The following is a 15,861-nucleotide window of genomic DNA, read 5'->3' on the forward strand; positions in this document are numbered from 1 at the left end:
CAGTGGGAGGACGGGCCAACAGGACATGTGACAGATGAAAGGGGTCTGAAAGGCGGGCACCTGTAAGAATTGCTCTTTTATTGAGAACCTCTCATGTACTAGGCAGCCTCTTCTTCCCCAACCCCCTGCGACCCCACCTATTTACTGCCTCCATTTTACAGATAGGGAAACTGGGCCCAGCGCAACAGTTACTGGACTCCAGGTTCTAGCAAGGACAGGGGCAGTGCCATGCCTTGGCTAAGGCCAGGTCTGACAGTCTCTTGAGCACTGTGCCTTCCTGCCCCTCACTGGGTGTCCAGGGGTGTGAGTAGGGGCCAGCCATCGGAGGCGGGCCCTTAGCACTCAACGCCATAGCGGTCGAAGTGGCGCAGCAGCAGGCCGATCTCAAGGTGCACGGTGCCACCAGCGGCCGTGTGCAGGCGGTAACGGTCAGCCCCGCTGTAGATGGTGTCCCCATGCAGCAGCTGTGGCCCTCCACCCACAAAGGCCCGTGCCAGCTGCTCCCGCCAACTGCCCAGGGGCCGCCATGTGTGGCAGGCCAGCTGGTGGGTGCCTGGGCTGCTGGGCACGTGGCAAAATCCATAGCCTGCCAGCTGGCAGCGGCCGAAGCTGTCCTGGGACCACACCTGGAGATGGAGCCGGGGCCAGCCTGCAGGACAGCAGGGAGAGAGGAAAGGAGGGATGGGTGGGGCCCAGCCTCCTGCTGGATCACCCCCTCCTCAATACTCACTGGAGCCCCCAGACCCAGTCCTTTCCTTGCTGGGTGTCTGCCCCAGAGTTTCCACCCTAGCCTCCTCTCTGGGCTCCCACCCCCTGATCTACCCCACACGACAGCCAAAAGCATCTTTCTAAATCCATGTTACTTCCCTGCTCAAAAGCCTCCCATGGCTCCCCAGTGCCCTCAGTGTCAAGTCCAACTTCCTCAACATTCAAGGCCCTTCACATCTGGCCTCTGCTGACTTCCTTCTCAGTGGCCTCCTCCTCTGAGACCCTATGTCAGGCAGCCTACTGCTCCTCCAGTCCCCAGGTCAGTGCCTCAGACCTTGTCAGGGACACCTCCTTCCTCCCCCACCACAACCCCACCCAGTCCTCTCTGGGCTTAGGGCCTTTTTTCTTGCCCCCTCCAATCAACCTTCCATCTGGTAGCTGGAAGCATCTTTCTCTCTTTCCATAGGTTTCCTGAGAATACAGTTCAGCTCCAAAGCCCTTGGAAATCCAGCCCCATCTCATTTCATTCTGAGCTCCCCCCCACGCGAGGCCCTGTCCTATCTAGCTAGGGACACAGTGGTGAACCTGGACGGCAGACAAAAATTCCTGCCCTTGTGAAGCTGCCATCCCAGACAACGAACACAGTAAATAAGCAAATTATAGGGTATATCAGATGGTGATAACTGCTCTGGATAAAAATAAAGGTGGGTAGGGTGGGAGTGGGCATACACTTTTAGAAAGGAGGTGACCAAGAAAGCTTCATTAAGAAGGTGACATTTGGCCGGATGCAGTGGCTCACGTCTGTAATCCTAGCACTCTGGGAGGCCGAGGCAGGCGGACCATTTGAGCTCAGGAGTTCGCGACCAGCCTGATCAAGACCAAGACCCTGTCTCTACTAAAAATAGAAAAATTAGCTGGGCATGGTGGCACATGCCTGTAGTTCCAGCTACTCGGGAGGCTGAGACAGGAGGATCCCTTGAGCCCAGGAGTTAGAGGTTGCTGTGAGCTAGGCTGATGCCATGGCACTCTAGCCTGGGCAACAGAGAGAGACTATGTCTCAAAAAACCCCCCCAAAAATGGTAGAACCAACAGGATTTCCTGATGGACAGAATGGGGGCCTGAGAAAAAAGAAAGCAAGGACGATGCCACCATTGGGCGTTCTGGGGCCTGAAGAGCTTAGAGGATAGAGCTGCCCACCTCCCCTGCAATCCATCATTCGCATGGCAGCTAGACAGATCTTTTGTAAGTGAAATCTGACTTGTTCATGACCTGCTCTGGCTCCCCAGTGCCTTCAGGAGATGGCCTCAGCTCCTTAGCCTGGCATTCAAGGCCCTGCATGGCCTGTCCTCTGCCACCTCACTTCTGTCATCCTTCTGCTCTCCCTTCTTCCTCCAGATGCCTCTGGCTCGCTCTCCCTGTTGAGCCTTCCACATGCATCATTTTCTATCTAGAACCCTCGTCCATCCCTCTGCTTTATTAGCTCCTTCATAGCAAAGCTCAAATGCCCCCTCCTCCAGGAAGCCCTCTCTGACCTCTGCACCTCTTCTGAGCTCCCACAGTCCCCCATCCCAGCCCTGCCCACTTGGGGCTGCCACTTTATGGAGATGGGTGTGTCTCCCCCACGGGGTACGAGCCCCCTGAGAGCAGCTGGGGGGCTGTCTTGATCTCCAGTGGCTCCCTGGGATCACCCAACGCAGGCTTGGCACGGCAGGCGGTCAGTAAATATTATTTAAGTTGTTGAAATACATGGCACATTCACCTAGGCCATTTCCTAGAATCTGTTCCTCTCCAGTAGCCCCCATTTTCTACCAGAAAAGCTTTCCTGATACCCCTCCTCCCCAATATTCATTTCCCCTTTGGGCAGCGCCGCTGCCTTCAGGCTGAGGAGCTCTTCCTGAAGAACAGCCACGGCTCCTGCGCCTCCACCCCACCTTCCTCTCGTAAACCCCCTCCCAGCTTCCTCCCTGTTGGAGACTTTCCTGGTTTGTCTCTTCACTTGAAGGCCGCCTCCCCTCCCCCACCCTGACCCCCACCTTCCCCTGTCCCCTCACCCTTGGCCTCGGCCCCAGTCCCACACACGTGGGATGTCCTGTAGCGCAGGACTGGGCAGGGCTTGGCTCTGCCTCTCCAGGGCCAGGCTTGGCTGGGAAAGGAACCCAGGAGGTATGGGACAGGGACAGGACTGGGTGTTCCCAGCTCCAGCAGCTGCAGGTGCTAATGGCTCCCTTCCCCTCAGCCTGGCCCGGGCACCCAGACCCAGTACCCACCTTGAAGACCTTTGGTGGCGAAGTGCAGGTCGATGGGGTGGGACCAGTAGGCCATGTCCCCTACCTGTGGGGTGTCCACCTGTGTTTGGCCCTCTCGAATGCCCGACAGAAGCTTCCATGCTGCCCCTGCAGGGAGAGCAGGGACATAGATGGGGTAGGGAGGGGTGGGTGGCAGCCATTAGGAAGGGGATGCTGCTGTGGCTATAGCACTATGTTTCTCCCTGGCATTTGGGGTTGGAGTTACAAAGTGTGGACTCTGGAGCCAAATATCCGGGTTTGAATCCTGGCACTACCTCTTCCTGCCTGTGCAACTTTGGGCACGTTATCTTTTTCTGCCTTGGTTTCCCCATCTGAAAAACGGGTGAACAATAATGCATTCATCCTTGTTTTAGTTTGTTTTCTGTTGTTTATAACAGAGCATCTAAAACTGGATAATTTATAAAGAAAAGGAATTGCCTAGGTATGGTGACTCATGCCTGTAATCTTAGCACTTAAATCCTGGGCCAAAACAGGAGGATCGTTGAGGCTAGGAGTTCGAGACCAGCCTGAGCAACATAGCCAGACAAGTAAAAGAATTAATAAAAAGTTAGCCAGGCATGGTGATTTGTGCCTGTAGTCCCAGCTACTCGGGAAGCTAAGGTAACAGGATCACCTGAGCCCAGGAGTGTGAGGTTGCAGTCAGCTATGATGATGCCACTGCACAAGACCCTGTTTCAGAAACAAGGAAAAGAAGAAAGAAAAGGAATTTATTTCTTAGGGAGGCTAAGCAGTTCAAGGTCACACCTGGTGAGGGCCTTCTTACTGGTGGGGACTCTCTGAAGAGTTAGGGGGCTGAGCGTGCTAACACTCTCTCGCTGGTGTCTCACTTCCTCTTCTTTAAAAGCTACCAGTTCCCTGCCCTTGGTAACCCATTAATACATTAACCCATTAACCCATGAATAGATTAACCCATTCATGAGGGCACAGCTCTTAAAGGCTCCGCCTCCCAATACTGCCCCATGGGGGATTAAGTTTCAACATGAGTTTTGGAGGGGACAGATAGTCATTCAAACCATAGCACTCATAGCTTTGTGGGAAGATTAAATGAGTTAATACAAAGCATTTGGAACAATGCCTGGGGCATGGTGAGTGCTGGGTAAGTGTTCAAAATCATTTCATTACTATTCTCACCCCACATTTAGAAGCATAGTCCAAGGTCTAAGGTGGGGCCTAGGAGCACATCATGAAAAACATGTAATAATAGCTCTCCTAATGAGGGGTGATAATAATAGTGAAAATGCACTGAGTGATCACTAAATGCCAGATGCTATGCTAAGCATTTTAGGCAATGCATTCATTTAATCCGCCCTCTAGGACTCTAATCCCCGCCCAACCCCCAGTTTACAGACTCTTCACTATGGCCCATGAGGCCCTGCATGGCCTGGCTCATGCCCCTCTCCCTGAGTTCATCCTCACTCTCCTCATTTCTGTTCCCCTGCCTCAGGGCCTTTGCACTGGCTGTCCCCTCTGCTTAGAAAGCTCTGCTCCTGGATGTCCCCATTCCTAGCTTTTCTTTTTTTTTTTTTTCATCTTTCAGAGCTCAGCTCAAGTGCCACTTCTGTGGAGGGTTTCTCCTTGATCCTCTTTTCCAAAACCTAGTCCCTGTCGCATTATCCTATTTTTTGCACTTACTGATCTCTGTAGTCATTGTGCTCGTTTCTTTTTGTGCTCATTGTCTCCCCTACTAAAAGCCTCAGGGAAGCCGGGACCTTTTACACTACTGGATCCCTGAGACCTCAAACTCAGATCTTGGTATGCAGAAGGTGCTCGACAACTGTTTGTGGGACAAATAAGTGATCACAGGAGATAGGTGCTGATATAATATAATCCTCATTTTATAGGTTAAAAAAATTAAAAAATAGGATAATAAAAATAATAAAAAATAATAATAATAAAAAAAATAAAAATAAAATAATAAAAAAATAGGATCTGGGTGGGAAGGGAGGCAAGAGAAGAAAAACTACCTCTTTGGTACAATGTATGCTAATGTACAATGTACGCTTGGTCACGGGCACAACTAAAAACCCAGACATCACCACTATACGATTCATCCACGTAACCAAAAACTACTTGTACCCCTAAATCTATGAAAATAGATAGATTGGTTATTAGCTAACCCAGACATCACCACTATATAATACATCTATATAACCAAAACCCACCTGTACTCCTAAATCTATCAAATCAGAGAGACTAGAGAAATTGGGGAGTTGCATTTTCAGAGTTCCCTATGGCTTTTTTTTTTTTTTAAGCCAGTCAAATTTAGCAGTGGGGGGTTGAATACCAACTTTAGTGACACTAATGTTAATAAGTTCTGATAACCCACTACCATTGGACCAGCCCCCCTAAGGCTTTTCAAGTTCAACTTGCTTAGAGTCACTGTCAAGTTCTTCACTGTTAGTGCTTGATTCTGAGAATAAATCTTTTAAAATGATTTTAATAATCACTTTTACAGATAAGCTACAGAATATATCATAGACGATGTATGCATTTTTATATTAAATGTTATTTTTATTTTCTTAGGAAAAAAACAAAACAAAAACAGGCCCTGGGCTGGGCATGGTGGCTCACGCCTGTAATCCTAGCACTCTGGGAGGCCAGGCAAGAGAATCGCTTGAGCTCAGGAGTTTAAGACCAGCCTGACCAAGAGTGAGACCCTGTCTCTACTAAAACCAGAAAGATTAGCCAGGCGTGGTGTCATGTACCTGTAGTCCCAGGTACTCAGGAGACTGAGGCAGGAGGATCACTTGAGCCCAGGAGTTTGAGGTTGCTGTGAGCTGGGCTGACGCCATGGCACACTAGCCCAGGCAACAGAGTGAGACTCTGTCTCAAAAAAAAAAAAAAAAAAATAGGCTCTGAGAAAGAAAGTCTCTTGATGATTCCATGAACATTTATTGTGCACCTACTGTCTGCCAAACACTGTTCTCCATGCTGGGGATACAGCGGTGACCACGGCAGACCTAGGTCCCATAACAGAACTGGATTCAAACTCAACTCTATCTAACTGCAGAGCCCAAGCCTTTAATCCACTGCCTCAGAGCTCTCTGCTAAATTAACACTCCAACTATTCCTTGAAATAATGCTAATGAAAAAGAAAGCATGTAGTCATTACTCCCTTCTGGGCTGGGTGAGGGAAAGTACAAGGCCCTGAGTCAGGTTCTTTGCATACAAGATTTCCCAACAGCCACATGAAGGACAAATGAGGAAACGGAAGCTCCAAGAGGGGACAGCATCTGCCTAGGGCCACAGAGCTGGTGAGTGGTGGAGTCCAGACTGGAAACCAAGTCTGACTTCAGGCCTGCCTCTTATCTACTCAACTGGAGGATCTCAATTTCCCAGAGAATCTCAACTACCACCTTACCTACCAGTAAAATTATTTTTTTTTTTTCTTTTTCTTTTTTCAGTGGGCCTCTGTGGATGGACTTGGATGACTACCAGGATGGTGTTCTTACCTTCTTGCAGAGAATTATGAATACCAGAGGGTGGCTTTTTTCTGTAAAATTGGGATGGAAACTTGCACTTTATTGTAAGAACTCAATAATGGAGACTGTTAACCAAAGGGTTAGTAAGATATGGGGGAGAGACCCAGGACATCCCTAAGATAGTGTGTGTAATCCAAACAGGACAGTTAGGGCTGTCCAGAGGTTTGAGGACTGAAAAGTGTGTCAATGGGTCTATCTTATAGTTCCATATCCTGTTCAGAGAGTGGGAGCCAGACTCCTTAGAGGGGGACAGGATGGGATAAGAAGGGAGCATGAGACTCATCCGTGGACAGGGAGTGTGGTCTGGGCCAGGAGTCCTGGGAGCAGATGGAAGATGAGGATGAGGGGCAGGGGGAGGGGGTCAAGGAAGGAGCATGGAGCCTCTAGACTGGGGGTCTTGGTGGGGAAATGAACCAGGCCTGGTGGAATACCTGTGTGGACGCCCCACTTGCAGAAGAGGCTACTTTCCGAGAACCCGGTGGCCCCCATGATCTGCCCGATCACGTGTACCTCAGCCATGGCCCTGGGAGGAAAAATAAAATCACAGCCCAGTGAGATAAGTGTATTATCTCCATCTGACAGGTGGGAAAACAGGCCCACCAAAGAAGGGGTAGTGCTAGGATTCCAAGCTAGTTTCTTTAAATCCCTGAGGCTGCAGTCTTAACCATAGATTCTAAATCCCCCCCCTCCCCTGCCCCAGGAGAGTCTGGGGAAAAATGGGGGGCGCCAGCATCTAACTCTGCCAGGTCTGTAACAACCTCCTCTTTCGGCTCAGTTTCGCAGAAAGCCCCGCCCAACGGGCTTATGGTTCCGCCCACGGGCGCAAGAGTCCCGCCCCCTTGCGTCAGCTCCACCCCCAAGCTCCAAGAGGCGCATGCGTTTCGAGGTCAGAAAGGCGTGAGCCCCAGCCCTAAGCAGAGCGCATGCGTTATTCCTACCTCCGAATACCTAACGGTTAGAAGAGGCGAAGGCGGCAGCCGGGATTGTAGTTCATGGGCCTGGCCTGTCGTGTCCTTCTGTCCGCGGGCGCCGATCAGACCTAGCTCGCGCCTCTCTCAGGACCTACCTCGCAGCGAGAGATCTGAGGCGCTGTACCTCTGCGGCCGCGCTCGCCTTGGGGTCCCTGGTTGTTGCTGGGGTAACAGTAGGCTCCGCCCCTGACCTTGTACCCGCCTTGCACGTCTCTGATTGGCGTTAGATGCCATCGGAGGCGGGGCGAATCTGTGATGGACGTTTTCTCTCTCTATTTTGGGAAAATAGTGTCTCTCCAACTGCTGAGGGTTCCGCCTTTTGGGGCGTGGCTTGGCAGCTGCCATCTTGAGTGTGGCTAAGAATGTTTGAGCGCCTACTGTTTCCTCCTGATACCCTATATACAAAACAAGCAAATCCCTCGATTCCCCGTGACCTGCCCACCGCCCGACAAACTCTTTCTAGTTCAGGATCACAAATCAGAGACGAGCCAGGACAAAGGGGTAATAACCCCCCAGTCACTGCATCTCTCCTCCTGCTTTATAACCGGAAAACGGGAGTCACTGTTTATTCAAAGAGACGCGAGAAATTGGGGAGTGGGTTACCCTTCCGTTTTCAGACTTCCCCCAGGCTTTTCTAGGACCAGTAAGTCCAACTTCTCAGAGCTATTGCCAAATTCTTCACTGTTAGTTCCTGATTCTGAGCAAGGGGATGGGGATGAGAAATGAGGAACTGAGGTCCCTTTATCTGCAGAAAATCTTGTTTTCAAAGACTGGACACAGCCAGTACTTTTTCTTGTGACCCTGCCCTGCTCTAAGTCTCAGTTGTCTCACCCATGTAGTGGGCGCAGGGAGAGTGAACTCAGAAGGTACCTACCCTGTCTGAATTCCTGAGCAGTGCCTTTCCCACCGTCTAAGTCCAGTTGAACCTAAATCTTTTATTCTTGCAGCCTAGATTCTCAAAAATGAGGATTATAAAAGATACAGTTTACCAATTCAAAATTATAGGGAGTGGACAATATTTCAGTGGGTTAACATTTATATAAATAAAATAATTCAATAGAATATTTCACTAAGATACGTATTTTAAAACTACCACTTATTGAGGGATTCCTATTTGCCAGCCCCTGTAAACTAGTCATTTTACACATATTGCCTCCTTGAATTCTCACATATATCCCACCGGGGAGGTGATATTATCAGCTTTTTACTTGAAATGAAATTAGGACAAAATCTGGCTAGGCAGGTGGCTCACGCCTGTAATCCCAACACTCTGAGAGGCCGAGGCAGGAGGATCCCTTGAGCTCAGGAGTTTGAGATAGCCTGAGCAAGAGTGAGAGACCCTGTCTCTACTAAAAATAGAAAAAAAAATTAGCCAGGCAACTAAAAATAGAAAAAAAAAAATAAAGCCCGGCATGGTGGTGGACGCCTGTAGTCCCAGCTACTGGGGAGGCTGAGGCAGGAGGATAGCTTGAACCTAGAAGCTTGAGGTTGCTGTGAGGTACACTGATGCCATGGTACTCTATAGCATGGGTGACAGAGCAAGACTCTGTCTCAAAAAAAAAAAAAAAAAAACCCAAAAGCTTAAGATGGTAAATGTTATCTGTATTTTACAATTAAAAGGTTTTTTTTTTTTGTTTTGTTTTTTTGTGTTTTTTTTGAGACAGGAGTCTGGCTCTGTCACCAGAGGGCTCTAACTAGAAGTGAGTTAATCTCTAGGGTGGCTTGGGGGACAATGGGACCCAAAGAGCTCAGTGATTCGATAAAAAAGTGAGGCTGGTGGGAATTCATGCCCTCATCTCACAAATATGTAAGGAAGGCCCTTTTTGTGCCAGGCACTGTTTTAGGCCCTGAGGCAAAGCAGTGAACAAAAGAGATCAAATCCTAGCCCCCGTTGAGTGGATACTGATGTGGAAAGATGCAAACTAGGAACAAAAGAAATATATATGTTACATGGAAATGTGAGAAAACAACTAGAGCAAGGTTAAAGAGATAGTAACAGGGTAATCCTCCCGGAGAAAACAGTCCTGCCCCCTTTCCCTCTCCTCCGTGGGTCTCCCTGTCTCTGTCGTCTGCCAGAAACTCTGGCTGAGCCAAGTGCACTTGCAGACGCCATCTGTTCTCCCCAGGAGTGGGGCCGATGCCAGCTCCAGCGTCTGGACTCTTGGCATGGAGCCCTGGAGCCCTGGAGCTAGAGAACTCCGGTGGCCCCACATCAGGACGGGAAATCCTCCAGTCTGGAGATGGAGGGCTTCTGGGAAGGGGAAGCCCAATGCACGACTCGCTGAAGGAGGCAGAGGCTTGCAGGGCGAGGAGAGTTCTCTAAACATGAGGACGGATTTAAATAATAATATTAATAAACACTGTCAAACGTGTTCAGAGCACTTACTCTGGCAGGGTTTGGGTAGATGTTGGACATTTGTTATGGTGCCAAATCCAAGTCTTTTATGTATGTTATCACATCTAAGAGGCAAGGAGTATTATCCCTATTTTATGGATGAAGAAATTGGGGTTCAGAGAGGCAAAGCCATTGTTCAGAGGCCACACAGCCAGTGCCTTAAAGAGTCTGGATAGGAAACCAAGTCTCTGTGGATCCAAACACTAACTCATGAACACTACCAAACCACCTGCTAATCAGCGCATCACCCCATCCTGGGCCGCACTCCTCGGCCCTAGAAGCCCCTTCTGCCTCCTGCCTCCTCCCCTCCCACTGGGTCAGCAAAGAACACAGCTCTGGGTGACAATCTGCTGCTCCTAATACCAGTTGTTTACTGTGGCCAAGTAAGCATACACCTCTGAGACTCAGTTTCTTTTTTTTTTTCAAAATAGGAACATAAACAGAGCTACTGGGAGGAATGAATGCGAAGATGAATGTAAAGGGTTTAACACAGGGCGTGGTCTGCACTCAGTGAACCCAGGGTGTACTTTTAGGCAAACTACCTGACCTCTGTTTGCCTGTTTCCTCCCGAGTAAAACAGGACAATAAATGATAGTGCCTCTTAGTGTTGATCTGAGGAATAAATGTGTAAGTATACATGTAAAGCACTTAAAACAAGGCATGCAGTTGACTGTCGTTGCTGTTATTATTATTATTGGCTATTATTGGACGATGGCGGACGGGGGAGGGAGGCGGGGCCAAGCCAGGACTAGGCCCTGGAGAATTCGGGGCGCTCCCTCCTGCAGTCGGCAGCACTTGGGCCTGGGCTCGGGGGTGAGGGCCTGCTGTGCTCTGGATCTCCCGCCTGCTTGCCCACACAAGCGGGTGGCAGAGACCCGGGCCGGCCGCTGACGTCGGCCTTCAAGGCCCCATCCCAGGCCGTCGCCAGGGGGCGGAGCCCGGGAGGCCGTCGCCCCGCCCCAGCCCCGCCCCTGCGCGCAGCGGGCCCGGGGCGCCGAGACCCGAGAGGAGCTCAGCACTCGGCTCCGCGCCCCCGGCCCCGCGGTGGAACGCGGGGCTCGCCGAGTTTGCGCACGCCGCTGGTGGCGGGGTCTGGGCGGGTATCCGTGCAGGGGCCCCGGCGGTCCGGGCCTGAGACCGTGGGCGGTGAGTGGGGGGCGGGGGTGGGGCAGCGCCCCTCCCCCTGGCCTGGCGCAGGGGAGGAGGAGGGTAGCCTTTGCTGGGAAATTGGCTAAGTCAGGGTTTGCAGTGAGCGGGCCGGAGGCTTGAGGGCCTCTGGGGGGATTGTAGGGCGAGAAGAATATTTTTTCTGGCTGTGCTGAGTGTGTGTGTGCGTGCTAGGGTTGAGGGTGTTAGGGGGCAAGGTGTGCAAAGGAGGATTCGGGTAAACCAGGACGTGTTTGGAGAACTGATGGGTGTGGGTGGAGAGGTGCGTGGACCCGGATGAGTGTTTGGGGCAGGTGTATGTGGGAAGTGATGGGGACAGGGGACAGTGTTGGGTGTGTGTGTGTGTGGGGGTCTCATGCTCTGGGGATTAGGAATGTGCAAGGAGTTACTTGGGATAAATGTGTGAGAAGGTTGCAGGCCTGAGAGGTGTGTTTGGGGCAAGTATACAAGGAGGCCTTTGGGAGATGTATGTGTGCGGTGGGGGTTGGGATTGCCTGGATGAGGCAGTGTGGCAGGGGACTTGGGGTGTAGGTCTGGGGGACAAGGGAGGGGGAGTGTGGACTTGGGTGAAGTTCCAGGCAGCACTGGGGGTAGGGCGATGGATGAGTACCTGGGAGGGGTGTGTGGCCTGGATGGGTAGTTAAGAGATGTGCACCTGGGATGGGGTGGGGTGGGGGATTGGGGCAGTGTGTAAGGCATGGTTTGGAATAAGTGTGGAACAGGTATGTAGCTTTAGCCTGAGAGAGAAGCCCAGAATTGAATGTCCCCACCCATGAGTTCCTTTGGTAACTTGGGCCAGCCTCTTTTACTGTCTGGGCCTCAGTTTCCCTATCTGTAAAATGGATCTGAGGGTCATTGAACTAACTGGTCACTGCATTACTTTCTCCAAAGTCAGGGGTCAGGGGATAGATGAAGTGAGACTTTTATAACTTATCTTTTTCTTCCTGCTATCCCCAGGAAAAACCCTCCTGGAGTCCCCCCCCTCCCTCAGCCATGGACAGCCCTGGTCTTCGTGAGCTCCAGCAGCCTCTGTTGGCAGGCACAGGCTGTGAGCCCCCTGCCCAGAAGGCTGGCCAGCCTGAGCTGGGGCCTCTCTTAAGAGAGACAGCCTTTGTGGAGTCCCTGAGGGGTTGGCAGTTCATACTTCCACCTCTTCCCTCCGTGAGCGCTGGCCTAGGGGAGCCAGGGCCCCCTGACGATGAGGTAGGAACTGGAGGTCTTAGTGGAAGCCATGGGTGGGAGTTGGGGGTGAACTCAGCTATGGCCAACATCTGGCAGGCTGACAGCTGGAGGTATCTGCTTTATGCCTGGAGTCTCACTTCCCCACCATGTGTGGGCTTCTGGCATTTCCAGTGACGGTTTTCCCTGATTTCTTTACCTTTTCTCTCCAGATTTCTCTCTCATCTTTGTTCTCTGCCTTTGGCTCTTTTGTCTTCCCTCTGGTCTCTGACCCCTCTGTGCTCCATCTGCCAGTCTCCAGAGCCAGTGCACCTCTGGCCTCTGTCTGCCCCGCTCTCTTTTTTTCAACTTAATATCACTTTTGATCATTCATTCATTCATTTATTTATTTATTTATTTATTTATTTGAGACAGAGTCTCGCTTTGTTGCCCTGGCTAGAGTGAGTGCCATGGCGTCAGCCTAGCTCACAGCAACCTCAAACTCCTGGGCTCAAGCGATCCTCCTGCGTCAGTCTCCCGAGTAGCTGGGACTACAGGCATTCGCCACCATGCCTGGCTAATTTTTTCTATATATATTAGTTGGCCAATTAATTTCTTTGTATTTATAGTAGAGATGGGGTCTCGCAGTTGCTCAGGCTGGTTTCGAACTCCTGACCTTGAGCAATCCGCCCAGCCTCTATATAATTTTAGTTGGCCAATTAATTTCTTTCTATATTTAGTAGAGACGGGGTCTCCCTCTTGCTCAGGCTGGCCTCTAACTCCCGAGCTCAAACAATCCACCTGCCTCGGCCTCCCAGAGTGCTAGGATGACAGGCGTGAGCCACTGCACCCGGCCTTGATTGATTGATTGATTGATTTTTTTGAGACAGAGTCTTGCTTGTTGACCAGGCTAGAGTGAGTGCCATGGCATCAGCCTAGCTCACAGCAACCTCAAACTCCTGGGCTCAAGCAATCCTTCTGCCTCAGCCTCCCGAGTAGTTGGGACTACAGGCATGTGCCACCATGCCCGGCTAATTTTATATATATATATTAGTTGGCCAATTAATTTCTTTCTATTTATAGTAGAGACGGGGTCTTGCTCTTGCTCAGGCTGGTTTCGAACTCCTGACCTCGAGCAATCCGCCCACCTCAGCCTCCCAGAGTGCTAGGATTACAGGCGTGAGCCACCGCGCCCGGCTGATTTATTTATTTTTTAAAGCCAGTCAAACTTGTTATAATTGACTATTCCTTGTACACATTGTCAAACTTGTCTTTCATTTTACTGTTGTATAAGACATCACCCCAAGACTTAGTAGTTTCAAAAAGCAACAATCATTAACTCTCACAATTTCTGGTGGTCTGGAATTTGGGAAAGACCTATTTCAGTGGTTCTGCCTCAGGGTCCTTCATAAGGTTGCAGTCAGCCAGTGGCTGGAGCTGGAACGGTCAGGGGCTGGCTGGGTACCTCTCTGTCTTCATGTACTCTCTCGTGGTCTCTTCCCATGAGTTGTTTGTGGTTTCTCAGAGCAGCATGATGGCTTCCGGGCAGTAGCACTACATACGTGTGCCTCCACCATAGATGTTTCAGCAAAGCAGAAGCTGCCTCAACTTTTCTGTCTTAGCTTTGGAAGTCGTGTACTGTTACTTCCACCACATTCTATTAATTGCAAGTGAGTCACCAGTCCAGCTCAGATTCAAGGAGAGGGGACGCAGACCTCATCCCTTGATGGGAGGCATATCAAACTCACGCTGTAAGAAAAGCATGTGGGATGAAAGAGATTATATTGTGGCCATTTCTGGAAAACACAATGTGTCACACATAGCGCCCATCACTTTGACATTGTCTCTGGTAATTACAGCATCTGAAGACTTTGAGGGCCTTACCATTTGTGCCAGTTCACAGTCACGGTTCTCTGTATGCCTGGTTATCTTCAGCCAGTATGCTGTGGTCATTGAATTTGAAAAATCATTTTTAGGAAAAATTGTTTTGAAGCCTAGAATGAAGGTGCGTACTCCTGCAGAGAGGGTTTGGTTTGCTTCTGTCAGTTGCCTGGGGGCACTACTAGTTTGCAATCTCATTCAAGGTTTGCTTGGAAATGTTCTGGGAATCTGTAATCCCTGCACAGTGGGAAGCCTGGGAAGCCAGAGGGGAGGATTGCTTGAGGCCAGGAGTTCAAGGTTACAGTGAGCTATGATTTAGACAGATTTGTCCTAATCATTTAGGCCTTTGGAACATTTTATAATCTGCCATCTTTTTGCAGGTTCCTGTTCCTGATGGTGTCTGGTCTCTACTTCAGGGGCTTTTAACTTAGAGATTATAAGCAGTTGCAATGTCTACGATTGGGCCTTGCAAACAAACTCAAAACTTTGGGTGTGGGTGGGGCTCTTCTCTGGTGACAGGGTCCACAGCTTCTCAAAGAGCTCCTGGATGCAGAGACGTCGAAAGCCCATCTCTGAACATTTTTCTCTTTGCATCTCTGGGGAAATGTTGGTCTTTGGGGGCTATGGGGAGGGGAGCGGTGGGGTAGGGTGGTGGGTGGAAATGCTCACCCAAGCCCTCTCCTGCCTGTAGGACACGTCATCCAGTGACAGTGACTCGGACTGGGATGGGGGTGACCACCTCTCCCCACTCCTCCCCCACGACCACCTTGGACTGGCTGTCTTCTCCATGCTGTGCTGTTTCTGGCCCGTGGGCATCGCTGCCTTCTGCCTGGCCCAGAAGGTCAGTGTGTGGGACTGGGAGGGGACCGGGTATAAAAGAGCAAAGTGCACCATGGAAACAAGAAGAACAATACCTGAGGGAGGATTCAGGGTGAGGGGGAGATGGAAGGCAGCCTGGAGTGGTAGTTAAGAACCTGAACAAGTCTGCCACTATCTGGAAGATTCTGGACAAGTCACTTCTCTCTGCCTTTTTCCTCATTTGTAAAATGAGGATAATTCCTACCTCAGGGGGGTCATTGTGAGAATCAAATGAGTTAGAACAGTGGCACATAATAATAATCTAGGTGTGTTTTTATTAGTCACCCGGCATCCCCAGCACCCAGCTGTGCCTGGCCCATAGTAGGTGCTCTGTTTTTGGAATATATGAATGAATGAGTACGTGGGGTAGGGGAGGGGCCAGGGGCTGCAGGAAGCAGGGTGGGGATGAGGGGATGCCTGGGTCACTGCCGCCCACTGCCTCTACAGACCAACAAGGCTTGGGCCAAGGGGGATGTCCAGGGGGCAGGGGCCGCCTCCCGCCGCGCTTTCCTGCTGGGGGTCCTCGCCGTCGGGCTGGGCGTGTGCACGTACGCGGCTGCTCTGGTGACCCTGGCTGCCTACCTTGCCTCCCGAGACCCGCCCTAGCTGTGGCCCTGCGACCCCCCCTGTGAACCCAGAGCCGGGCAGCCAAGCGCATCTGTGGGCAGAGAGTGGAGAATCCAGGCGGATGAGGCGGCAGCAGCATCCGGAAACCGGAGCGAGCCTGACGACCCCCTTCCCTTCCTGACCGCTCACCAGGCGGCAGCAACGTGAGATTAAACACCAGACACCCTTGCAGCCCAACCAGAGTCCGTCTGTGTGTGGGGGAGGGGTTGGGGGTGCCCGAGACCAGGACGGGACTGGCCCAGGTGACAGACAGTGGTGGCCATTCCCAGTGTGCTCCGAGACCTGAGCTCGAGAACGGGGCCGAGGGT

General features: G+C 51.1%; 2 protein-coding genes across 6 annotated transcripts; one reads left to right on the forward strand and one right to left on the reverse strand.

The window, feature by feature from the left end:
* Positions 1–57: 57 nt before the first annotated feature.
* B9D2 (B9 domain containing 2) lies at positions 58–7,706 on the reverse strand. 3 transcript variants are annotated; one of them, XM_012760747.2, is made up of 4 exons: positions 7,435–7,646; positions 6,928–7,019; positions 2,976–3,101; positions 58–649 (listed from the first exon to the last, which is right to left on the reverse strand). In XM_012760747.2, the coding sequence occupies exons 2-4, from the start codon at positions 7,013–7,015 to the stop codon at positions 336–338; spliced, it is 528 nt and encodes a 175-aa protein (XP_012616201.1). In that variant the 5' UTR covers positions 7,016–7,019; positions 7,435–7,646; the 3' UTR covers positions 58–335. The 3 variants fall into 3 exon arrangements, with proteins under 3 accessions (XP_012616201.1, XP_012616202.1, XP_075849225.1); XM_012760748.3 differs by having other exon boundaries at positions 7,563–7,641; XM_075993110.1 differs by lacking the exon at positions 6,928–7,019 and having other exon boundaries at positions 7,563–7,706.
* Positions 7,707–10,815: 3,109 nt separating this feature from the next.
* TMEM91 (transmembrane protein 91) lies at positions 10,816–15,730 on the forward strand. 3 transcript variants are annotated; one of them, XM_075993112.1, is made up of 5 exons: positions 10,816–11,008; positions 11,987–12,232; positions 14,760–14,909; positions 15,208–15,247; positions 15,522–15,730. In XM_075993112.1, exons 2-5 carry the CDS (start codon positions 12,023–12,025, stop codon positions 15,530–15,532), a joined length of 411 nt encoding a protein of 136 aa, XP_075849227.1. In that variant the 5' UTR covers positions 10,816–11,008; positions 11,987–12,022; the 3' UTR covers positions 15,533–15,730. The 3 variants fall into 3 exon arrangements, with proteins under 3 accessions (XP_075849227.1, XP_012616205.1, XP_012616206.1); XM_012760751.3 differs by lacking the exon at positions 15,208–15,247 and having other exon boundaries at positions 15,374–15,730; XM_012760752.3 differs by lacking the exon at positions 15,208–15,247.
* Positions 15,731–15,861: the final 131 nt, after the last annotated feature.

Source organism: Microcebus murinus, chromosome 16 (assembly GCF_040939455.1).
Source record: "Microcebus murinus isolate Inina chromosome 16, M.murinus_Inina_mat1.0, whole genome shotgun sequence".
Lineage (NCBI taxonomy): Eukaryota > Metazoa > Chordata > Mammalia > Primates > Cheirogaleidae > Microcebus > Microcebus murinus.

What these genes read in the sequence shown, in the direction of transcription:
- B9D2 (XM_075993110.1), bottom strand. Translation starts at nt 7,701, where the DNA reads ATGGCATCTAACGCCAATCAGAGACGTGCAAGGCGGGTACAAGGTCAG. An exon ending in CTCAGATCTCTCGCTGCGAG is followed by an intron (nt 3,102 to 7,562) that starts GTAGGTCCTGAG and finishes CTCTCCCTGCAG; the next exon opens with GGGCAGCATGGAAGCTTCTG. An exon ending in CGCCACCAAAGGTCTTCAAG is followed by an intron (nt 650 to 2,975) that starts GTGGGTACTGGG and finishes GCTGTCCTGCAG; the next exon opens with GCTGGCCCCGGCTCCATCTC.
- TMEM91 (XM_012760751.3), top strand. Translation starts at nt 12,023, where the DNA reads ATGGACAGCCCTGGTCTTCGTGAGCTCCAGCAGCCTCTGTTGGCAGGC. An exon ending in CAGGGCCCCCTGACGATGAG is followed by an intron (nt 12,233 to 14,759) that starts GTAGGAACTGGA and finishes TCCTGCCTGTAG; the next exon opens with GACACGTCATCCAGTGACAG. An exon ending in CCTTCTGCCTGGCCCAGAAG is followed by an intron (nt 14,910 to 15,373) that starts GTCAGTGTGTGG and finishes CTGCCTCTACAG; the next exon opens with ACCAACAAGGCTTGGGCCAA.